General features: G+C 42.2%; 1 protein-coding gene across 4 annotated transcripts; it reads right to left on the bottom strand.

The window, feature by feature from the left end:
- Positions 1 to 3010: 3010 nt before the first annotated feature.
- Positions 3011 to 21571, bottom strand: LOC135538593 (gastrula zinc finger protein XlCGF26.1-like). 4 transcript variants are annotated; one of them, XM_064964486.1, is made up of 3 exons: positions 21271 to 21571; positions 19553 to 20939; positions 3011 to 6032 (listed from the first exon to the last, which is right to left on the bottom strand). In XM_064964486.1, the coding sequence occupies exons 2-3, from the start codon at positions 19653 to 19655 to the stop codon at positions 4621 to 4623; spliced, it is 1515 nt and encodes a 504-aa protein (XP_064820558.1). In that variant the 5' UTR covers positions 19656 to 20939; positions 21271 to 21571; the 3' UTR covers positions 3011 to 4620. The 4 variants fall into 4 exon arrangements, with proteins under 4 accessions (XP_064820558.1, XP_064820561.1, XP_064820559.1 ...); XM_064964489.1 differs by having other exon boundaries at positions 19553 to 19793; XM_064964487.1 differs by lacking the exon at positions 21271 to 21571 and having other exon boundaries at positions 19553 to 19793; positions 20290 to 20980.
- Between the last annotated feature and the right edge of the window lie 3705 nt (positions 21572 to 25276).

The following is a 25276-nucleotide window of genomic DNA, read 5'->3' as shown; positions in this document are numbered from 1 at the left end:
AGTCAAGCATCCAAGATAACTGGTTAACATTGGCGAGCTTGCTAGCTACTTTCAGGACAAATGAGCGAACTCTGACCATTTAACTCGCCTTTGCAGAGCTGGTTAGGCTGTGTTCATGTTATCCAGAACATTGGTGACTTTAACTGTGCTACAGGCAACCATTTAATTACGCTTTTTTTTGCCGACGTTTACTGACACCGGCCGTATTCAAGGGGTGTTGAGCGTTCGTTTTTCATCAATTATTCTGCCCTCTGGCACTCAGACCAGAGTGCTCTGAAATCGTAGTATACAGCCAGAGCGAATTTAGGAACGCACGCTTTGTCTGTGTTGGAGTGTGCCCCTGACTATCCGTACATTTAAACTACAAGAAAAGCGTGCTGTCTATTTCGCTAAATATAATGAATTTGAAATTATTTATATTTTACCTTTGATACTTATGTATATGTCAAACCAAATAATTTTAGACCTTTACTCAAGTAGTATTTTACTGGGTGGCTTTCACCTTTTCCTTGACTCAAGTATCTTTACTTTAACTCAAGTATGACAATTGGGTACTTTTTCCACCACTGCCTGCAATGCTTCCAATGTTAATTCCTGAACTCCCAAAAACCTTTCAGCCGCACGAACAATTAATATTTACTATCGGTATCCTTCAACTGGTAAACGACATTATGAATCTCAACAGGCTGCGGGCCATCCATTGCCAAAGCGTCCTCAGCACCAATCGCTCTTTAAACTGTTTCCCGCGCCTCCCAGTAGGAGAACTACTGTACAGTTTCTTGAAGTGGATGTTCCCTGATATAATAAAAATTGATACATGACATTGGTCAGTTTCGGTGTTATGAAACTGATGGACACTTTTTTTATATATATATTTTTTGAACTTGGCACAAAGCAAACATAACAGGTTAGGATAATTAAAGTGGAGGTTAGGAGACTGAGGTTAAGGTTAGGAAAAGAGTGAGGGTTAGGGATTTGTTTACCATGCAGGTGAGGATAACTAACGTGGCAGGTTATGATAAATAACGCTGGTTAGGAGACTGAGATTAAGGTTAGGAAAAGGGTTAAGGTTAGGCATAGCTAAAATTCAACCGTTCTCAACAACTGTTGTCCCCAACGCAAAAGAAACGGCCACGGACCAATGGTGAGCATCGATTGGTGTAAACTTGATATCATGAAACACCCGATATCAGAGCACGCCCCTAATTGCGGTCTGCAATTACCCCCTTCTCGGATCAAGGGGCCAGGCTTCCAGTCTTTTAGCATGCTTTCCACTGTGCTCAGAGGGCATTTTCAGTACTGCAGTTCAGCTGAAGCACGGACCAACTCCCATTGACGGCCCCATAGCAAAGTCACTTAAAAATATATTTTTAATAATATTTATCATCAAGTTTGTAAATAAAACATCCATTGAATTATTCAAGTAATTGCCTTTGAGTCTGTTTTTTTCGCATCACTCACAGCCAAAGTTAACCATTTCAGATTCATGATGGGAGGTGGGTGAGATTATGCCACATGCAGATGCTGAATGGAAAACACACCTCTTGATCTGCGTGTTTATATTGTCGGTCAAGGTGCAGCCTCGTCTCATAGACTAGATGTGACGTAGTAAATATAAATCCGGGACTCTCAAAATAGTGTGATATGTTACGTTATGGTTACATAAGACAGATGGTTACTTAATAAATGTAATTTGGTGGCGCTGTACTGTAACAGCGATCTGAGCCAGTTGAAAGTAATTGACGTCGGGGATATATTGTTGGTGACTGTGTGCTCCTTCATTAGTTTTGTGTTTTTTATTCATTTATTTCTGGTACCTTCCTACCTGAGAGGCATGAGGCCTGTGTGGCGTTGCACTGTTAAAATCATCCCAGTGTGGAGATGAAACACCTGTGTGTTGCAAAGCCACATGGTCTGTCCTCTCTGCTGTTGGTAATACTAATATAGAGATAATATTAATAGAGATAACCACTTCTCTACCTAGGTGTTTTAATGTTGGTAATACTAATATAGAGATAATACTAATAGAGATAACCACTGCTCTACCTAGGTGTTTTAATGTTGGTAATACTAATAGAGACAACCACTGCTCTACCTCGGTGTGTTACAAAGCCACATGCTCTGTTCTCTCTGCTCTACCTAGTTGTTTTAAATGTGGATAATACTAATACAGAGATAACCATTGGACATACATTTTCCATTATGCCATTGTGTTTATGACTTCAGAACCTTACATCTGTAGTTTGAATCATATACAGGGCATTATTCAAGGCCCCTTGACTTTTCCCACATGTTGTTACGTTACAGCCTTATTTGAAAATGTATTACATTAATTTTTCCATCGTCAATATAAACACAATACCCCATAATGTTAAACCGAAAACAGGTTTTTAGAAATTTTAGCAAATTTATATGTTTATGTTTAAATTTATGTTTTTATTTCAACTGTATTTTTTTTGTGTGAATTTGACCCCTTTTTCTCACCAATTTCATGGTAGCCGTCCCACTGCTACAGGAGGTCAAGCTCCCTCTCAGCCCAGTCAAAGCACTTCTCTGTCCTGGCACCCCAATGGTGGCACCAGCTTCCCTCTGATGACAATGAAGCAGAGTCTCTGCCCATCTGCCCGAAATGGTCTGAAACACCTACGTCTTTAAAGAGTACCCCCCGCCAAAAAAAAAAATACAAATAATAATAATGTGACACTGACGAATTGAGGAGAAATGTATTTACTGTGAAATGTGGTTGTCTCACCTGGCTATCTCAAGATGAATGTACTTAATGTGCTGGTGACGTCACATGGTCAGAGAGAACTCCTGACTGTAGTCATACAAAAACACTCCAGGCACTCAGCCCATAAGAACCATTCATACTGTCAGATCTAATATGAAGAACTGAATACAACCATAAGAACCATTCATACTGTCAGATCTAATATGAAGAACTGAATACAACCATAAGAACCATTCATACTGTCAGATCTAATATGAAGAACTGAATACTAAAGAGAAGAAGAGGTTGACCAGTACATATTCATGTAACTTTATTTTTCATTGGCAGATCAATAAAGTTTGCTTCAATGCAGTTATCCAAACACATTCATGATCAGTAACTAAAATAACTAATCTAGTTTTAAAGACCATTAATAAACACATGGATTAATTTCATAAACGGTGTATCATTAAATAAAGTTGTAAAATAATCCCCCCAAATTTATGGTGAAAAGTGATCATCATACCATCTCTATCTGATACATGTTAGGGGCGGAAGGTGGCCTCGTGGTTAGAGCGTTGGTTGCAAGATCGAATCCCCGAGCTGACAAGGTAAAAATCTGTCGTTCTGCCTCTGAACAAGGCAGTTAACCCACTGTTCCTTGGCCATCATTGTAAGTAAGAATTAAGAACTGACTTGCCAAGTTAAGTAAAGGTTCAATAAAAAAAGTATCTACGAGCTCCTTCACACAGAATACTGCAGAGGGACAACCTGGTCTCAGAGCAAAACGTTTATATGATACAAAAAACATCCTTGCCACTCCATTACGTTACATAACATTGGACTACCAATATAAACTAAACATTTAAAATGTTGGTTTCATGAGTTGAAATAAAAAAAATCCAACAATGTTCCATGTGCACAAAAAACAAATGTTGTGCACAACTTTGTTTATATATACTGTTAGTGAGCATTTCAGCCATTGTCAAGATAATCCATCCACCTGACAGGTGTGGCACATCACGATGCTGATAAAACAGCATTATCATTACAACTTGTACTGGGGGACAATAAAAGGCCACACAACACAGATGTCTCAAGTTCAGGGAATGTGCAATTGTCATGATGAATGCAGGAATGTCCACCAGAGCTGTTGCCAGAGAACTCAATATTTATATCTCTACCATTTGGCAGTACATCCAACCGGCCTCATGTAACCACGGGGGGGGGTAGTATTTATGTATACTGGGTAGTATTTATGTCTGTAATATAGACCTTTTGTGGGGAAAAAAACTTATGCTGTTTGGCTGGGCCTGGATCCCAAGTGGGCCTATGCCCTCCCAAGTCCCACACATTCCTGAGCCCCTGCCCAGTCATGTGAAATCCATAGATTAGGGCCTCATTTATTTAAAATGACTGATTTCCTAATACGAACTGTAAATCTTTGAAATTGTTGCGTTGAGATTGTTGTTCAGTATAATACGACTTGTATCGTATGTTACGAATTACAATTCTTATGTTATTCTACGCATTGCTATTCATACAATATGTTACGAATTCCAATTTGTTGTTGCTAAGGTTAGCTAGGTTAGGGGTGAGGGGTTAAATGGTTTTAGGGGAAAGGTTACCAAACATACTTAGTAGTTGCATGCTAAGCTAACATGCTAAGTAATAGCTAAAAAGTAGTAAGTAGTCCTAAGAAGTTGCAAAGTTGCTAATTAGCTAAAATGCTACAATCCTCCTTGATGAGATTCTAAACACAGCAGCCTTTGGCTAGAAGTTTGAGTTACACACCCACCTTCCCACAGAGAAGGAGTAAGTCTTCTCTCCTGTGTGTATATGTTGGTGTGTTTTTTAGATATCCAGTTGAGAGAAACTCACCCCACAGTCAGAACAGGAGTAAGACTTTTCTAATGCACAAATGCACATGTTCTCTGATGAACTTTTAGTTGAGTAGATGTTTTGAAGCATTTTCCACAGTCAGAGCAGGAGTATGGCTTCTCCCCTGTATGTATACGTTCGTGTGATTTTAAGTGGGAAAGTTGCGAGAAACTAGTTCCACAGTCAGGGCAGAAGAAAGGCTTCTCTCCTGTGTGTGTTCTCTGGTGAACTTTAAGCTTATTTGACGTTTTAAAACATTTTCCACAGTCAGAGCAGGAATAAGGCTTCTCTCCTGTGTGTGTTCTCTGGTGAACTTTTAGATCAGTTAACGTTGTGAAGCATTTTCCACAGTCAGAGCAGGAGTAAGGCTTCTCTCCTGTGTGTATACGTTGGTGTGTTTTTAAGGTGTCCAGACGAGAGAAACTTACCCCACAGTCAGAGCAGACGTAAGGCTTCTCTCCTGTATGTATACGTTCATGTGATTTTAAGTGGGAAAGATGAGAGAAACTAGTTCCACAGTCAGGGCAGAAGAAAGGCTTCTCTCCTGTGTGTGTTCTCTGGTGAACTTTTCGCTCATTTGATGTTTTAAAACATTTTCCACAGTCAGAGCAGGAGTATGGCTTCTCTCCTGTATGTATACGTTCATGAGATTTTATGTGGGAAAGATGAGAGAAACTAGTTCCACAGTCAGGGCAGAAGAAAGGCTTCTCTCCTGTATGTACATGTTCGTGTGATTTTAAGTGGGAAAGCTGAGAGAAACTAGTTCCACAGTCAGGGCAGGAGTAAGGCTTCTCTCCTGTGTGTGTTTTCTGGTGAACTTTTAGCTCATTTGATGTTTTAAAACATTTTCCACAGTCAGAGCAGGAATAAGGCTTCACTCCTGTGTGTATACGTTGGTGTGTTTTTAAGGTGCTCCGCTGAGAGAAACTCGCCCCACAGTCAGAGCAAAAGAAAGGCTTCTCTCCTGTATGTACACGTTCGTGTGATTTTAATTGGGAAAGCTGAGAGAAACGAGTTCCACAGTCAGGGCAGAAGAAAGGCTTCTCTCCTGTGTGTGTTCTCTGATGACGTTTCAGCACCGTTGATGTTTTGAAACATTTTCCACAGTCAGAGCAGGAGTATGGCTTCTCCCCTGTATGGATACGTTCATGTGATTTTAAGTGGGAAAGTTGAGAGAAACGAGTTCCACAGTCAGAGCAGAAGAAAGGCTTCTCTCCTGTGTGTGTTCTCTGATGACGTTTTAGCACCGTTGATGTTTTGAAGCATTTTCCACAGTCAGAGCAGGAGTAAGGCTTCTCTCCTGTGTGTATTTTTAGGTGTATTTTTAGCTTTGATAGAAATGGGAAAATCTCTTCACAATGTGGGCAGTGATGAGACATCTTAGCTCTCTGATCTTCCTGCTGTTGCTCTCTGGATTTGGAGAATGTCTCAACATGGTACCCTGTGTGAACATCAGAAAAAACAGTCAGTTGATGTGATATACATGTTAATCAAATGTATTTTATGAAGCACTTTTTACATCAGTAGTTGTCACAAAGTGCTTAACCTGTCTGGTTCAAAATCCATAATTAAAATTATTTTACACCATTTTAAAGATAAACTTCTTGTAAATCCAGCCACAGTCTTCGATTTCAAATAGGCTTTACGAAAGCACACCAAACGATTATGTTAAAGTCACAGAAAACCATAGTCAAACGATTATGTTAGGATTAAATTAATCTAACCTTTGCTGATGTTCATCAGATGGCACTTACAGGAAAACCATAAAGTCATCTTTTTCCAAAAACCATTTGAAAGGAGAAAGCTCTCAAACAAAATCAGAAATAGCCACATCAAAAAACAGAAATACTCATCATAAACATTGATAAAATATAATCATACAAATACAGATAAACCATTTGCAACCGCTGTGTGATCTTTCATCTGGATTATGGCACTCGAGACACAGGCCATTTTCCAACTCTTCACAAAAGTCAGAAATAGCATTAAAATTAATCACTTACCTTTTATGATCTTCATCTGGTGGCACTCCCAGGTCTCCATGTTAGACAACAAATGTTTGTTTTATTCGATAAAGTTCATCTTTATGTCGAAATACCTCCGTTTTGTTGGTGCGTTTAGTTCAGAAATCCAAAGGCACAATATACACTCTCGAAAAGTCAAAAAACACAATAAAAGATAGTAGAAACATGTCAAATAATGTTTAAAATCAATCTTCAGGTTGCTTTTGTCATAAATAATCAATAATATTTCAACCGGACAAAAGCTTCGTCGATGGAAAAAGGTAAACAAGAAATGCGCGCTCCCGATCACGTGCCTGGCTCATGGATGGAAATTTCCACTGTCCTCTCATTGAAAGTGGTGTATCTCCCTCATTTTTCACAGTAAAAGCCTGAAACAATGCCTAAAGACTGGTCACGTGTTGAGGAAGCCATAGAGATCTGAAACAATGCCTAAAGACTGGTCACATGTTGAGGAAGACAGATTTCCACTGGGTCCTAAGTATTTGTATGGTGGATAGGCTATCAATGGATAAACAGCCTTTCAAAATAATAGTACTTCCTGGTTGGATTTTCCTCGGGTTTTCACCTGCCATATCAGTTCTGTTATACTGAGACTTTATTTTAACATTATTTTAACAGTGTTTTCTATCCAAATCTACTAATTATATGCATATCCTAGCTTATGGGCCCGAGTAGCAGGCAGTTTAATTTGGGCACGCTTTTCCAAATGCTGCCCCCTACCTAATGAAGTTAACTTCTTTGGGGTAGGGGGCAGTATTGGGTAGCTTGTATGAAAAACGTGCCCAAATTAAGCTGCCTGCTACTCAGCCGAAAAAGCTAGAATATGCATATAAATAGAACATTTGGATAGAAAACACTGATGTTTCTAAAACGGTTTGAATGATGTCTGTGAGTATAACAGAACTCATATGGCAGGTAAAATCCTGAGAAAAAAATCCTACCAGGAAGTGGGAAATCTGAGGTTTGTAGTTATTCAACTCAGCTCCTATTGAAGATACCGTGTGATGTTAGTTATTTTTCACTTCCCAAGGCTTCCACTAGATGTCAACAGTATTTAGAACCTGTTTAGAGGATTCTACTCTAAAGGAGGGGCTCATAAGGGCTCTATGAGTGAGTGGTCTGGCAGAGTGCCACAGCCTCAGTCTGGCGCGCTCACGTGAAAGGTAGCTACGTTCCACTTCATTTGTACAGACAAAGGAATTGTCCGGTAGGAACATTAATGAAGATTTATTTTAAAAACGCCCTAAAGATTGATTCTAAACATCGTTTGACATGTTGCTATGGACTGTAACAGAATTTTTTTGACTTTTCGTCTGAAACTTGTGAACGCGCTTGGTGAGTTTAGATTGTGTACTGAACGCACCAACAAAAGGAGCTATTTTGAAATAAATTATGTACATTATCAAACAGAACAAGCACTTATTGTGGACCTGGGATTCCTGGGAGTGCATTCTGATGAAGATCATCAAAGGTAAGTGAATATTTATCATGTTATTCTGACATCTCGACTCCAACATGGCGGACATTTGTTTGGCTTGATTTTGTTGTCTGAGCGCCGTACTCAGATTATGCTTTTGTGGTAAAGTTTTTTTTTTTTAATCGGACACAGCGGTTGCATTAAGGAGAAGTGTATCTATAAGTCCGTGCATAATTCTTGCATTTTCATCAACATTTATTATGAGCATTTCTGTAATTGATGTGGCTTTCTGCAAAAACCACCGGATGTTGTGGAACTACTGAACGTAACGCTCCTATGTAAACTCAGATTTTTGGATATAAATATGAACTTTACCGAACAAAACATACATGTATTGTGTAACATGATGTCCTAGGAGTGTCATCTGATGAAGATCATCAAAGGTAGGTGACTAATTTTATCGATATTTCTGCTTTTTGTGACTCCACTCTTTGGTTGGAAAATTGCTGAATGCTTTCTGTGACTTGGCTCTGACCTAACATAACGATATGGCTGCTGCCAACACACTGACACTGACTCAACTCCAGCCACTTTAATAATGGGAATTGATGAGAAATGATGTAAATATATCACTAGCCACTTTAAACAATGCTACCTTATATAATGTTACTTACCCTACATTATTCATCTCATATGCATACGTATATACTGTACTCTATATCATCGACTGCATCCTTATGTAATACATGTATCACTAGCCACTTTAACTATGCCACTTTGTTTACATACTCATCTCATATGTATATAATGTACTCGATACCATCTACTGTATCTTGCCTATGCTGCTTTGTACCAACACTCATTCATATATCCTTATGTACATATTCTTTATCCCCTTACACTGTGTATAAGACAGTAGTTTAGGAATTGTTAGTTAGATTACCTGTTGGTTATTACTGCATTGTCGGAACTAGAAGCACAAGCATTTCGCTACACTCGCATTAACATCTGCTAACCATGTGTATGTGACAAATAAAATTTGATTTGATTTGATTTTTTGTTCTGCTTTCGCAGAAAAGCGTTTTTGAAATCGGACACTGTGGTTGGATTAACGACAATTGTATCCTTAAAATGGTGTAAAATACTTGTATGTTTGAGGAATATCAATTATGTGATTTCTGTTGTTTTTAATTTGGTGCCCTGCAGTTTCACTGGCAGTTGAAAGGTGGGACGCTCGTGTACCAAACGGTCCCAGACAGGTTAACAGAAACACAGCCTAAAATCCCCAAAGAGCAAGCAATGCAGATGTAGAAGCACAGTGGCCACAAAAAAACTCCCTAGAAAGCAGGAACCTAGGAAGAAACTGAGAGAGGGACCAGGCTCAGAGTGGTGACCAGACCACTCTTCTGGCCATACCGGGTGACAGGTAGCCTTGTGGTTAGAGCAACCGAAAGGTTGCAAGATCGAATCCCCGAGCTGACAAGGTAAAAATCTGTCGTTCTGCCCCTGAACAAGGCAGTTAACCCAATGTTCCTAGGCCATCATTTAAAATAAGAATTTGTTCTTAACTGACTTGCCTATGTCCAAACGCTAGCAGGACATCTACGACAACATCCGGTGAAATAGCAGAGCGCGAAATTCAAAATACAAAAATCGGAATATTAACATTCATGAAAATAGAAGTGTCTTACATAATTTAAAAGATTCTTGTTAATCCAACTGCATTGTCAGATTTGAAAAAGGCTTTACGGAGAAAGCATACCATGCTATTATCTGAGGACAGCACCCCCCACAAAATACTTTTTCAACCAGCACAGGCATCACAAAATCACAGACAGCAATTAAATAAATCACTTACCTTTGAAGATCTTCCTCTGATTGCAATCCCAAGGGTCCCAGCTACACAATGAATGGTCGTTTTGTTCGATAATATCCTTCATTATATCCCAAAAATATCAGTTTAGATGGCGCGCTTGATTCAGTAGGTCACTCATTCAACATGCACACAAACGAATCCTAAAGGTTACCGGTAAAGATACCAAAGATCGTCCAAAAAAGTCAAACGAAGTTTCCAATTAATTCTCAGGTATTCTAATATGTAAGTAAGCAATAATATTTAAGATGGACAATAGTGTGTTCAATAGCAAAGATAAATAACGAAGAGCTCACTCTCGTTGATGCATGCAACATGACTACTTTTCTAATGGGGGACATCTTGGAAAAACTACAAATACTCATTTTTTTAAAACAAGCATGAAACCCTTTCTAAAGACTGTTGACATCTAGTGGAAGCCAAAGGAACTGCAATCTGGGTCCTATCAATTTGAATATCCCATAGGCAAGCATTGACAAAATCTGTGACCTCAAGAAATAAAAATTCCGGATGGATTTTACTCAAGGTTTTTGCCTGTCATATCAGTTCTGTTATACCCACAGACATTATTTTGTACAGTTTTAGAAAGTGTTTTCTATCCAATGCTATCAAGTATATGCATATCCTAGCTTCTGGGCAGTTTACTTTGGGCACGTCAATCATCGGAAATTCCGGACAATAACCAGTATGCTAAGAAAGTTAAATAAAGTTATATTTTTTAAATACACTACCATTAGTGGTGAAATAAATGAATAAATTCTAAAGTTACAAATGTCCATGTTTTTGAAAGAGTAGCACATTTTTTGTCCAAACAAATAATGTCAAAGTGATCAGAAATACAATGTAGACATTGTTAATGTTGTAAATGACTATTGTAGCTGGAAACGGCTGAAGATCTCGTACAACGCTGTGTACTACTCTCTTCACAGAACAATGCAAACAGTCTCTAACCAGAATAGTGTCTAGAAGGCCAGCATCCCGGAGTCGCCTCTTCACTGTTGACATTGAGATTGGTGTTTTGCGGGTACTATTTAATGAAGCTGCCAGTTGAGGACTTGTGAGACGTCTGTTTCTCAAACTAGACACTTGTCCTCCTGCCCAGTTGTGCACAGGGGCCTCCCACTCCTCTTTCTATTCTGGTTAGAGCCAGTTTGCACTGTTCTGTGAAGGGAGTAGTACACAGAACTGCACGAGAGCTTCAGTTTCTTGGAAATTTCTCACATGGAACAGCCTTCATTTGTCAGAACAAGAATAGACTGACGACTTTCAGAAGAAAGGTCTTTGTTTCTGGCCATTTTGAGCCTGTAATCGAACCCACAAATGACCCAGATACTCAACTAGTCTAAAAAAGGAATGTTTTATTGCTTCTTTTATCAGCACCACAGTTTTCAGCTGTGCTAGCATAATTGCAAAAGGGTTTTGTAATGATCAATTAGCCCTTTAAAATGATAAACTTGGATTAGTTAACACAACATGCATTTGGATCACAGGAGTGATTTTTTTTTTCACCTTTATTTAACCAGGTAGGCTAGTTGAGAACAAGTTCTCATTTGCAACTGCGACCTGGCCAAGATAAAGCATAGCAGTGTAAACAGACAACACAGAGTTACACATGGAGTAAACAATTAACAAGTCAATAACACAGTAGAAAAAAGGGAGTCTATATACATTGTGTACAAAAGGCATGAGGAGGTAGGTGAATAATTAGTTTTGCAGATTAACACTGGAGTGATAAATGATCAGATGGTCATGTACAGGTAGAGATATTGGTGTGCAAAAGAGCAGAAAAGTAAATAAATAAAAACAGTATGGGGATGAGGGAGGTAAAAATGGGTGGGCTATTAACCGATAGACTATGTACAGCTGCAGCGATCGGTTAGCTGCTCAGATAGAAGATGTTTGAAGTTGGTGAGGTAGATAAAAGTCTCCAACTTCAGCGATTTTTGCAATTCGTTCCAGTCACAGGCAGCAGAGAACTGGAACGAAAGGCGGCCAAATGAGGTGTTGGCTTTAGGGATGATCAGTGAGATACACCTGCTGGAGCGCGTGCTACGGGTGGGTGTTGCCATCGTGACCAGTGAACTGAGATAAGGCGGAGCTTTACCTAGTATGGACTTGTAGATGACCTGGAGCCAGTGGGTCTGGCGACGAATATGTAGCGAGGGCCAGCCGACTAGAGCATACAGGTCGCAGTGGTGGGTGGTATAAGGTGCTTTAGTGACAAAACGGATGGCACTGTGATAAACTGCATCCAGTATACTGAGTAGAGTGTTGGAAGCAATTTTGTAGATGACATCGCCGAAGTCGAGGATCGATAGAATAGTCAGTTTTACTAGGGTAAGTTTGGCGGCGTGAGTGAAGGAGGCTTTGTTGCGGAATAGAAAGCCGACTCTAGATTTGATTTTCGATTGGAGATGTTTGATATGTCTGGAGTCTGGAAGGAGAGTTTACAGTCTAGCCAGACACCTAGGTACTTATAGATGTCCACGTATTCAAAGTCGGAACCATCCAGGGTGGTGATGCTAGTCAGGCGTGCGGGTGCAGGCAGCGAACGGTTGAAAAGCATGCATTTGGTTTTACTAGCGTTTAAGAGCAGTTGGAGGCCACGGAAGGAGTGTTGTATGGCATTGAAGCTCGTTTGGAGGTTAGATAGTACAGTGTCCAAGGACGGGCCGGAAGTATATAGAATGGTGTCGTCTGCGTAGAGGTGGATCAGGGAATCGCCCGCAGCAAGAGCAACATCATTGATATATACAGAGAAAAGAGTCGGCCCGAGAATTAAACCCTATGGCACCCCCATAGAGACTGCCAGAGGACCGGACAGCATGCCCTCCGATTTGACACACTGAACTCTGTCTGCAAAGTAGTTGGTGAACCAGGCAAGGCAGTCATCAGAAAAACCGAGGCTACTGAGTCTGCCGATAAGAATATGGTGATTGACAGAGTCGAAAGCCTTGGCAAGGTCGATGAAGACGGCTGCACAGTACTGTCTTTTATCGATGGCGGTTATGATATCGTTTACCTTGAGCGTGGCTGAGGTGCACCCGTGACCGGCTCGGAAACCAGATTGCACAGCGGAGAAGGTACGGTGGGATTCGAGATGGTCAGTGACCTGTTTGTTGACTTGGCTTTCGAAGACCTTAGATAGGCAGGGCAGGATGGATATAGGTCTGTAGCAGTTTGGGTCCAGGGTGTCTCCCCCTTTGAAGAGGGGGAAGACTGCGGCAGCTTTCCAATCCTTGGGGATCTGAGACGATATGAAAGAGAGGTTGAACAGGCTGGTAATAGGGGTTGCGACAATGGCGGCGGATAGTTTCAGAAATAGAGGGTCCAGATTGTCAAGCCCAGCTGATTTGTACGGGTCCAGTTTTTGCAGCTCTTTCAGAACATCTGCTATCTGGATTTGGGTAAAGGAGAACCTGGAGAGGCTTGGGCGAGTAGCTGCAGGGGGAGGGGGCAGAGCTGTTGGCCGAGGTTGGAGTAGCCAGGCGGAAGGCATGGCCAGCCGTTGAGAAATGCTTGTTGAAGTTTTCGATAATCATGGATTTATCGGTGGTGACCGTGTTACCTAGCCTCAGTGCAGTGGGCAGCTGGGAGGAGGGGCTCTTGTTCTCCATGGACTTCACAGTCTCCCAGAACTTTTTGGAGTTGGAGCTTCAGGATGCAAATTTCTGCCTGAAGAAGCTGGCCTTAGCTTTCCTGACTGACTGCGTGTATTGGTTCCTGACTTCCCTGAAAAGTTGCATATCGCGGGGACTATTCGATGCTATTGCAGTCCGCCACAGGATGTTTTTGTGCTGGTTGAGGGCAGTCAGGTCTGGAGTGAACCAAGGGCTATATCTGTTCTTAGTTCTGCATTTTTTGAACAGAGCATGCTATCTAAAATGGTGAGGAAGTTACTTTTAAAGAATGACCAGGCATCCTCAACTGACGGGATGAGGTCAATGTCCTTCCAGGATATCCGGGCCAGGACGATTAGAAAGGCCTGCTCACAGAAGTGTTTTAGGGAGCGTTTGACAGTGATGAGGGGTGGTCGTTTGACTGCGGCTCCATAGCGGATACAGGCAATGATCGCTGAGATCCTGGTTGAAGACAGCGGAGGTGTATTTGGAGGGCCAGTTGGTCAGGATGACGTCTATGAGGGTGCCCTTGTTTACAGATTTAGGGCTGTACCTGGTGGGTTCCTTGATGATTTGTGTGAGATTGAGGGCATCTAGCTTAGATTGTAGGACTGCCGGGGTGTTAAGCATATCCCAGTATAGGTCACCTAACAGAACAAACTCTGAAGCTAGATGGGGGGCGATCAATTCACAAATGGTGTCCAGGGCACAGCTGGGAGCTGAGGGATGTCGGTAGCAGGCGGCAACAGTGAGAGACTTATTTCTGGAGAGAGTAATTTTCAAAATTAGTAGTTCGAACTGTTTGGGTATGGACCTGGAAAGTATGACATTACTTTGCAGACTATCTCTGCAGTAGACTGCAACTGCTCCCCCTTTGGCAGTTCTATCTTGACGGAAAATGTTATAGTTGGGTATGGAAATCTCCAAATTTTTGGTGGCCTTCCTGAGCCAGGATTCAGACACGGCAAGGACATCAGGGTTAGCAGAGTGTGCTAAAGCAGTGAGTAAAACAAACTTAGGGAGGAGGCTTCTGATGTTGACATGCATGAAACCAAGGCTTTTTCGATCACAGAAGTCAACAAATGAGGGTGCCTGTGGACATGCAGGGCCTGGGTTTACCTCCACATCACCCGTGGAATAGAGGAGTAGTAGTATGAGGGTGCGGCTAAAGGCTATCAAAACTGGTTGCCTAGAGCGTTGGGGACAGAGAATAAAAGGAGCAGATTTCTGGGCATGGTGGAATATATTCAGGGCATAATGCGCAGACAGGGGTATGGTGGGGTGCGGGTACAGTGGAGGTAAGCCCAGGCACTGGGTGATGATGAGAGAGGTTGTATCTCTGGACATGCTGGTTGTAATGGGTGAGGTCACCGCATGTGTGGGAGGTGGGTCAAAGGAGGTATCAGGGGTATGAAGAGTGGAACTAGGGGCTCCATTGTAAACTAAAACAATGATAACTAACCTGAACAACAGTATACAAGGCATATTGACATTTGAGAAAGACATACAGCGAGGCATACAGTAATCACAGGTGTTGAATTGGGAGAGCTAGCTAAAACAGTAGCTAAAACAGTAGGTGAGACAACAACAGCTAATCAGCTAGCACAACAACAGCAGGTAAAATGGCGTTGACTAGGCAGGGAGGGTCGGATTAACTACACACAGAGCCTGAGTGCGGCTGGGGCCGACTGATAAAACATAAACAAGCAGAGTGGAGTACCGTGATTAATGGACAGTCCAGCATGCATCAGCTATGTAGCCAAGTGATCAGTGTCCAGGGGGCAGCAGTGGGTGGAGCAGGGAAGCTAGACTGGCAAGTATTATCCAGGTTAAGAAAACTGGCTGGCTGTGCAGAAGGTAAAGGCCGTTAGCAGTGGCTAACAATGACTAAATAGCTTGTAGCTAGTTAGCTGGTTAGCTTCTGGAGGTTCTTGAATGTGTTCTAAAATTTAAAAATAATAGCGATTCCGAATCACATTGGGTGAGGCAGGTTACCGGAAGGTATAATCAAATTAAAAATCGAAAAGAGATTGAAAGTAGATATGGGTCCGGTGAGTGGTTGGGACGCGGCGATTCAGACGGTTAGCAGGCCTGTGCTAACAAGCTAACAGTTATTAGGCCGGGGCTGAAGAAGGTAGCAGTTAGTGGACCGGGGCTAAACAAGCTAGCAGTTAGCAGGCCGAATTAGCAAGCAAGGAGATAGCAAGGGCTAGAAAGTTAGCCTTTGGGGGACGTCGTGATGGGGTGAGTCTGTTTATGCCTCTTCATGCGGTGACATCGATAGACCGGTCGTGGGTCCGGATATTGTAGCCCAGGAGTATGCTTCGGTGGTAGCACAGGAGCTCTGGCAGGGCTAGCTTCAAGCTAAATGGATGGAAACGCTAGCCAGGAGTAATCATCCGGGGTTGCAGTTAGCTAGTTAGCTAGTTGTGAAGATCCAGCTGAAAATGTTCCGTTTGCGGTGGGAATCCGGTGGGAATCCGGGGATTAAAAACAAAAAAATAGGTCCGTTATGCTCTGGTTAGAGTCGCGTTGTTCGAACTGGCGAGAGTTTTCCGCGCTAAAGGTTAGCTGATGACCGGTTAGCTGAATACTGCTAGCAATGGTTTGCTGGCTGATAGCTGGTAGTTAGCTGGCTAGCTTCGGTTGAGGGGTTCCAGATCCGAAGTAAATATAAATACTTTAGAAAAAAAAGCCGATCCGCGCTACATTGGGTGAGGCGGGATGCAGGAGAGTATTTAGAAGTTGCGGTTTAGCAAAATGTTTTAAAAGATATGCAAAGAAAAATATGTTTTAAAAAAACAAAACGATATATACAAACGATATATACAAGGGACACGACGTCTGACTGCTACGCCATCATGGACACATAACATGATGGTTGCTGATAATGGGCCTCTGTACACCTATGTTGATATTCCATTTTAAAAATAAATCTGTTTCCAGCTACAATAGTAATTTACAACATTAACAGCGTCTACACTGTATTAATAATGGTCAATTTGATGTGATTTTAATGGACAAAAAAAACATACTTTTCTTTCAAAAACAAGGACATTTCTAAGTGACCCTAAACTTTTCAACGGTAGTGTATGTATTCAGTTCAGTAGGCTGTATGGGAAGGGGAATCAAACTATTCTAAAACTGGGTAGGAGTCAAAAACAAAGAGGCAAAAGTGGTGAAAATGATGAGCTATATCATCCTCCGCTCAACATCACAAGGGTGAGTAACTACATAGACTAATTTCATAGAACTTTAAAACACTGGCAGTTTGTCTCCTTCACTTCTTTAGTCCACACTCTGATCACTCCAGATAGACCAGTGAATAAAACAAATGCTGGCAATACTGGTGTCATCCATACAAGTCTCAGTAGCATGAAATAACATCTACACTGTATTCAAAAAGTAAATAGACCCCTTGATTTTTTTCCACGTCTTGTTACATTAAAGCCTTATTCTATAATTGATGAAATCGTTTTTTCCACCTTCATATCAATCTACAAACAATACCCCAAAATGACATCACAATACCCCAAAATGACATCGCAATACCCCATAATGACATCACAATACCCCATAATGACATCACAATACCCCATAATGACATCACAATACCCCATAATGACATCACAATACCCCAAAATGACAATGGCAATACCCCATAATGACATCACAATACCCCAAAATGACATCGCAATACCCCATAATGACAAGGGCAAAAACAGGTTTTTTGAAATAACTGAAATATTACATTTACGTAAGTATTCAGACCCTTTATACAATAGTTAGTTGAAGCACCTCTGGCAGCAATTACAGCCGTGAGTCTTGTAGGGTATGAAGCTACAAACTTGGCACACTTGTATTTGGGGAGTTTCTCCCATTCTTCTCTGCAGAAGCTCTCAAGCTCTGTCAGGTTGGATGGGAATCGTCTATGCAAAGCTATTTTCAGGTCTCTCCAGAGATGTTTGATCGGGTTCAAGTCCGGGCTCTGGCTGGGCCACTCAATGACATTCAGAGACTTGTATCGAAGCCACTCCCACGTTGTCTTGGCTGTGTGCTTCGGATCGTTGTCCTGTTGGAAGGTGAATCTTCACCCCAGTCTGAGGTCCCGAATGCTCTCAACATCCCCACAGCATGCTGCTGCCAACACCATGCTTCACCGTAGGGATGATGCCAGGTTTGCTCCAGACATGACGCTTGGCATTCAGGCCAAAGAGTTCAATCTTGGTTTCATCAGACCAGAGAATCATGTTTCTCATGGTCAGAGTCATTTAGGTGCCTTTTGGCAAATTCCAAGCGGACTGTCATGTGCCTTTTACGGAGGAGTGGCTTCCGTCTGGGCACTCTACCATAAAGGCATGATTAGCGGAGTTCTGCAGAGATGGTTGTCCTTCTGGAAGATTCTCTCATCTCCATAGAGGAACTCTGGAGCTCTGACAGAGAAGAACCATCGGGTTCTTGGCCACCTCCCTGACCAAGGCCCTTCTCCCCATTTTCTCAGTTTGGCCGGGTGGCCAGCTCTAGGAAGAGTCTTGGTGGTTCCAAACTTCTTCCATTGAAGAATAATGGAGGCCTCTGTGTTCTTGGGGCCCTTTAATGCTGCATCAATATTTTGGTACCGGTCTCCAGATCTGTGCCGACACAATCCTGTCACGGAGCTCGACGGACAAATCCTTCCACCTCATGACTTGGTTTTAACTCTGACATGCAGTGTCAAATGTGGGACCTGACATAGACAGGTGTGTGCCTGTCCAAATCATGTCCAATCAATTGAATTTACCACAGGTGGACTCCAGTCAAGTTGTAAAAACATCTCAAGGATCATCTCATAGCAAAAGGTCTGAAAACTTGTGTAAATAAGCAATTATTATTTTAAAAAATTACATTTGCAAGAATTTCTAAAAACCTGTTTTGGCTTTGTCATTATGGGGTATTGTGTGTAGATAGACGAGGAAAAACATGTCATCAATTTTAGAATAAGGCTGTAACGTACCAAAATGGGAGAAATGGGAAGGGGTCTGACAGTGCCCTCGGAAAGTATTCAGACCCCTTGACTTTTTCCACATTGTTATGTTACAGCCTTATTCTATAATTAAATAAAAAAATTATCCTCAGCAATCTACACACAATACCCCATAATGACAAAGTGAAAACAGGTTTAGACATTTTTGAAAATTTATAAAATAAATGTTTTTTAAACAAGAGACTCAAAATTGAGTTCAGATGCGTCCTGTTTCCAATGATCATCCTTGAGATGTTTCTACAACTTGATATATACAAAATATGAAATATCCACTACTGTTCAAACGTTTGGGGTCACTTAGAAATGTCCTTGTTTTGAAAGAAAAGCACGTTGTTTGTCCATTAAAATAACATCAAATTTATCAGAAATACAGTGAAGACATTGTTATTGTTGTAAATGACTATTGTAGCTGAAAACGGCAGATATTTTATGGAATATCTACATAGGCGTACAGAGGCCCATTATCAACAACCATCACTCCTGTGATCCAATGGCATGTTGTGTTAGCTAATCCAAGTTGATCATTTTAAAAGGCTAATTCATCATTAGAAAACCCTTTTGAGGGCCTCCCGGGTGGGGCAGTGGTTAAGGGCCACAAGAGACTCTGGGTTCGCGCCCAGGCTCTGTAGCAACCGGTGACGCACAATTGGCCTTGTGTTGTCCGGGTTCGGAGGGTTTGGCCGGTAGGGATATCCTCATCACACACCAGCGACTCCTGTGGCGGGCCGGGCTCAGTGCACGCTAACCAAGGTTGCCAGGTGCACAGTGTTTCCTGTATGCCTAACTTGGTGATTGAGGGTATTAAACATTTTCAACGTTCTTGACACAATGTGTGGGCAAAGGCAGGCGTGACAAGTTTTTAAATGTTTTGCTTCGCTGTGAAGTCTTGAGTTGTTCAGGGATGTGTGATGTCAGAATTACAGAATTTAACTTAGCAATAGACTGGTCATAACTTATGGAGGTCTAATATATGAAGATAACTTATAGATAGAACCAGCTCTTACCATGACTAACAGTTGTCCTAATATTCTCCTCCTCTTCTTCATCTTTAATGTTGACATTCAGCTCCAGTGTTTGACTGCAGTCTTCCAGCTTCACTGATGCCATCTCTGGATCCTGCAGTGCAAACTTGCCTCCCCTGTTACAATCAAGACCCAGTGTTTCTACTCAGTGTGGAAGGAGAGTGGCAGGATTGGTTTGTCCTCACTGTTGACGTTAACGGCCTCAGACTTAATCTGAGTCGGTCTGTAGTAATAAAGACAAACGGACAGAAAAGTTATTTTCTTGACAGTTCTGGCACTTTATTCTGCTATTTTTTTTCTTCTATTTTTTCATGTTCAATTATCTAATTTCTGTAGATCAGGTAGCTAATCCCCGACAAAACATTCACTCACATTCGACACAAAGTACACATTTTAAATTGCACAACATAAGTGCACTTAATTTATAGTAGATTTCCTAAATTCACATAAATGCATAAATTACCCAAAAACCATTTAGTACAAGATTGCAGTGTTTCAGGCAGCACTATGTACTATTTTATGAATAACCTTGTCTTCACTGTATTATTTCACTCACAAAAACCAAATGTATTTCCCATTCACACCATATTAAGAATTATCAGGGGTCATATAGTGGCAAGTCAAATTCATGGACTTTTTCAGACACTAATATTAATTTACTTGAAGCCCCGTATGAAAACCCTGAATTATAGATTTTTTATTTTATTTTTTTATTTCACCTTTATTTAACCAGGTAGGCTAGTTGAGAACAAGTTCTCATTTGCAACTGCGACCTGGCCAAGATAAAGCATAGCAGTGTGAACAGACAACACAGAGTTACACATGGAGTAAACAATTAACAAGTCAATAACACAGTAGAAAAAAAGGGGAGTCTATATACATTGTGTGCCAAAGGCATGAGGAGGTAGGCGAATAATTACAATTTTGCAGATTAACACTGGAGTGATAAATGATCAGATGGTCATGTACAGGTAGAGATATTGGTGGGCAAAAGAGCAGAAAAGTAAATAAATAAAAACAGTATGGGGATGAGGTAGGTGAAAATGGGTGGGCTATTTACCAATAGACTATGTACAGCTGAAGCGATCGGTTAGCTAAAGATAAATATAGAAACAACTAAATGTGTCTGAATATTAGTACAATATTAGTACACATGTATCAAGTACAAGTATGGAGCGAAAACAAGCAGGCACTTGGTCCTCCATGGAATGGGTTTGATATGTGAACCGATTACTCTGCATTAATCGACGCCATTCCATGCAGTTGGCCTCTCTCTCTCCAAATGATGAAGGATAACTTCAGTTAGCTTCCCTCTATTTTGACACTTCATCACACAGCCTCATGTCGCCATTTCACCACGAGCAAACTCCTAGAAAGACGACCGAAACCGCTGAAGCCGCCATTTGACCAGCCTCGTCCGAACCATCTTGATCTCGCGAGCTTCCATTGACGAAACAGTGCATGTAAACTCGCGAGAACAGGATGGTTCGGACGAGGCTATGTATGTACATAGACTCAGACAAACCCAAAGTCTATCTATGTGACTTGTAAAATTGTTTTTAATCACGTTCTTCACTCACTCGGTTAGACTCCAAAATAACACATACAATTAAAACCATTACCAGACGTGAAACGGATTTGTTACCTAGCATGTTATATATTCTTTCGACATTAGAAAGTTTAAACATGCTATTACATACCTACAATGATACATTTGAAACGGACACAACCACTATCGACACAACAGCACAGTTCTGTCGTTTCGACCCGGTACTTCCTGTTCCCCACTTGGATAGTGCAGAAGCGTCATCTTCTTCTCTGGTATACTGACATTTACACAAATATAACGTGTCTACCGCCACCTACTGTACGGTTAGTAAACTGTAGAAAAAGAAACACGTCCAATATTGAAAAGGGGAAGGGGAACAACGACCTCAAAACAAAATACAAATATAGATAAATAAAAACATCCCACTCCTTCAGTCACAGTCCTATTCAAATCACATCCCTACACAGTCTCATGGGCCTCGTAGGGAGGAACAGCTTCAGTCTGTATTCCCTGCAATCAGTGGTGTAAAGTACTTAAGTACAAATATTTAAGTGCCACATCAGTAGTTTTGGGGGATATCTGTACTTTACTTTTGATATTTTTGACAACTTCTACTTTTACTCCACTACATTCCTAAAGAAAATAATGTACTTTCAACTCCATACATTTTCCCTGACACCCAAAAGTACTCGTTACATTATGAATGATTAGCAGGACAGGAAAACATTTAAATTCGCACATCCCTACTGCATCTGATTTGGCGGACTCACCAAACACAAACACTTTATTTTTAAATTATGGATGTGGTCTTAAATTCAATCTGGAGTGCCAGAGTGCGCTTGGTCGTTCTTAATATAGTGTCTTAACACTTAGTACTTATTTATGTAATAAGAAAGACTCGGAATACAAGCAATTGAACTGGAGCTTCACATTTACTCAAACGAGTTAGTACCAGAGTAACATAGAACAACACTGCGCATGACAAGGGTGCTCCCGCCTTAAAGGGGACATCAGTAATTAACAGAACATAACATTCCTTCTCTTATACAATCAGAGTTACTTATACCAAACCACAACTGAAACATTTCCCAGAACCTGTTGTAGTTATTTTGCATCTTTTAATTTGATCTTGAACAGTTAGTTTTTATTTGTTTGTTTATAAGTCTAGTCTGTCTGGTGGACGGTGCCTTCTGGGTAGTGCCTCGGATTGTCTGGAGGCTCCTGAACATCCTCAGTGTCTATCTGGTGGTCGTTCTGGGTAGTGCCTCAAATTGTCTGGAGGCTCCTGAACATCCTCAGTGTCTATCTGGTGGACGGTGCCTTCGTTCTGGGTAGTGCCTCGGATTGTCTGGAGGCTCCTGAACATCCTCAGTGTCTGTCTGGTGAACGGTGCCTTCGTTCTGGGTAGTGCCTCGGATTGTCTGGAGGCTCCTGAACATCCTCAGTGTCTGTCTGGTGAACGGTGCCTTCGTTCTGGGTAGTGCCTCGGATTGTCTGGAGGCTCCTGAACATCCTCAGTGTCTGTCTGGTGAACGGTGCCTTCGTTCTGGGTAGTGCCTCAGATTGTCTGGAGGCTCCTGAACATCAGTGTCTCGGTGTGTTCTGGGTGCGGATTGTGGAGGCTCCTGAACATCCTCAGTGTCTGTCTGGTGAACGGTGCCTTCTGTTCTGGGTAGTGCCTCAGATTGTCTGGAGGCTCCTGAACATCCTCAGTGTGTGCTTGTTCCATTATAGCTTCTGCTATAGCAGCACCTTCATCAACACGTTCCCTTCTTTCAGCCTGGGGTCTCTTTACTGCCCCACCGTCCTCTACAGTTCCCCGTGTGTCACTCTCAGGATCTCTCTGTGCCTGTTCTCTCTCGATTGTTGTGCTGTTTTCCGTGGAATGCATTTGGTTAATGTGACGCCGCCACATTATGTCTGGGCTCACTTGAACCTGGTAAGTTCTGGGTCCCGTTTGTGTGTGTACGGCCCCTCTTGTCCATTTCCCTCCTCTTCTGTAGTCTCGCACCATCACTTCCTGTCCTGTTTGGAGATGACGCTCCCGGCCACCGGAGAGCATCTTGGCTTGTTTGTTCAGCACTTCATTACGCCTGTTTGGCTTCATGATGTCCAGCTGTGTGCGGAGAGGCCTCCCGAACATCAGTGCGGCTGGGCTTTCATTTGTCGTGGCATGTGGGGTGTTTCGGTAGGAGGCCAGGAACTTGGCCAGTTTTGTTTGCAAAGTCCCTTCGTCTCGTTTTGCTGCACAGAGTCCTTGCTTTAGGGTTTGCACAAAGGGTTCTGCCAGCCCATTGGTGGCAGGGTGGTACGGAGCTGAGGTTGAGTGTTTGATTCCATTTACTGACATGAATCTTGTAAACTCGTTACTTACAAAAGCTTGCGCGTTGTCACTTACCAGCTGCAGTGGCAAAGCGAAGCGTGCAAACGTTGTTCTGAGACACTCTATCGTCTGAGCTGAGGTGGCGGAGTCAGTGCAAAACACCTCTGGCCATTTGGAATGGGCATCCACTATAACCAGAAACATGTGCTTTTCAAAGGGACCAGCGTAGTCCACATGAACTCTCTGCCATGACTCTGTGGGCCATTCCCATGGGTGGACTGGGACAGGAGCAGGCATGTGAAGGGTTTCCAAACATCCGCTACAGTTCTTTGCCATGTTTTCTATCTGTTGATCCAGACCTGGCCACCAGAAGTGGCTCCTTGCGAGCAGCTTCATTTTGACAATTCCAACATGACCTTCATGTAATTGCTGCAAAACTAGATGTTGGCATTTCTGGGGTATCATGACTCTCATTCCCCACATCAAACATCCTTGGTACGTTGTAATTTCGTTTCTCCGCTGGAAATACGGAGTCAGCTCCTTTCTGCCAGTAGCTGGCCATCCTGACATGGTGTAGGTGTACACTTTTGACAAGGTCACATTTTTCCTTGTCTCCTGTTTGATAACTGTGCTTGTGACTGGTAGTGCCTCGAGCTGAGCGGTATGGAACATGTCCACTGCATCCACCCTCCTTTGTCTTTCTCTTGTACACGGCAGTCTGGATAATCCATCTGCATTTGTGTGGAGGGATGACGGCTTAAACTCAATGTTATACATATGACTGGCAAGAAACAGGGCATATCGCTGTAACCTGGCTGCTGTCATTGACTGGCAAGGAACAGGGCATATCGCTGTAACCTGGCTGCTGGCATTGACTGGTCATTGAGGAACAGGGCATATCGCTGTAACCTGGCTGCTGTCATTGACTGGCAAGGAAAGGAATCGCTGTAACCTGGGGTCATTGACTGGCAAGGAACAGGGCATAACTGTAACCTGGCTGCTGTCATTGACTGGCAAGGAACAGGGCATATCGCTGTAACCTGGCTGCTGTCATTGCCGGAATGCCTTTCTTTGGACTTAAAATGGAAAGCAACGGCTGGTGATCTGTAACCAGTGTGAAACACTTGCCATATAGGTATGGGTTCAATTTCTTGCCGCCCCACACTAGTGCCAGTGCTTCTTTGTCCATTTGTGAGTAGTTTTTCTCTGCATCATTCAATGTTCGCGACGTGAATGCAACTGGCCTCTCTGACCCATCTTTCAGTGTGTGTGAAAGGACGGCACCTAAGCCATAAGGGGACGCATCACAAGCCCACTTCACTGGCATTTCAGCGTCGTAATGCATCAGGACCTGTTCAGATGTTATGAGCCGTTTTGCCTCCAAAAATGCATTTTCACACTGCTCTGTCCACCGCCATGTCCTATTCTTTTCCAGGAGCTGATTTAGAGGCTGGAGTACTGCTGAAAGGTTTGGGAGGAATCTTCTGTAGTAATTGATCAGTCCCGTGAAAGATCTCACTTCTGTGATATTTTGTGGTCGTGGTGCCTGTACCACTGCTTCGATTTTGTCCTGTGTTTTGTGCAATCCATTGCAGTCAATCTCATGTCCACAGAAGACAATCTTGTCTTTGAAGAACTCACACGTCTTTAAGTTTGCCTGTAGACCAAACTCTTTCAGTCTTTTCAGGACCTCTTCCAGGTTAGCCAGGTGCTCTTTGTCGGTGCGTCCTGTTATGATCATGTCATCCAGGATACACTAGATTCCTGGGATTCCTTGCAAAATCTGGTCAATAGTTTGTTGCCAAATAGCTGGGGCTGATGCAATGCCAAAAAC

Source organism: Oncorhynchus masou, unplaced genomic scaffold (assembly GCF_036934945.1).
Source record: "Oncorhynchus masou masou isolate Uvic2021 unplaced genomic scaffold, UVic_Omas_1.1 unplaced_scaffold_987, whole genome shotgun sequence".
Classification (NCBI taxonomy): Eukaryota; Metazoa; Chordata; class Actinopteri; order Salmoniformes; family Salmonidae; genus Oncorhynchus; species Oncorhynchus masou.
The sequence above is the reverse complement of the archived record's forward strand: the minus strand, read 5'-3'. Positions and strand labels throughout refer to the sequence as shown.

Excerpts from the sequence above, each read along its gene's own strand:
- LOC135538593 (XM_064964486.1), bottom strand. The coding sequence starts at position 19,655 with ATGGCATCAGTGAAGCTGGAAGACTGCAGTCAAACACTGGAGCTGAAT. Across the intron at positions 6,033-19,552 it reads TAGGACAACTGTTAGTCATG|GGTACCATGTTGAGACATTC; the intron begins GTAAGAGCTGGT and ends ATGTTCACACAG.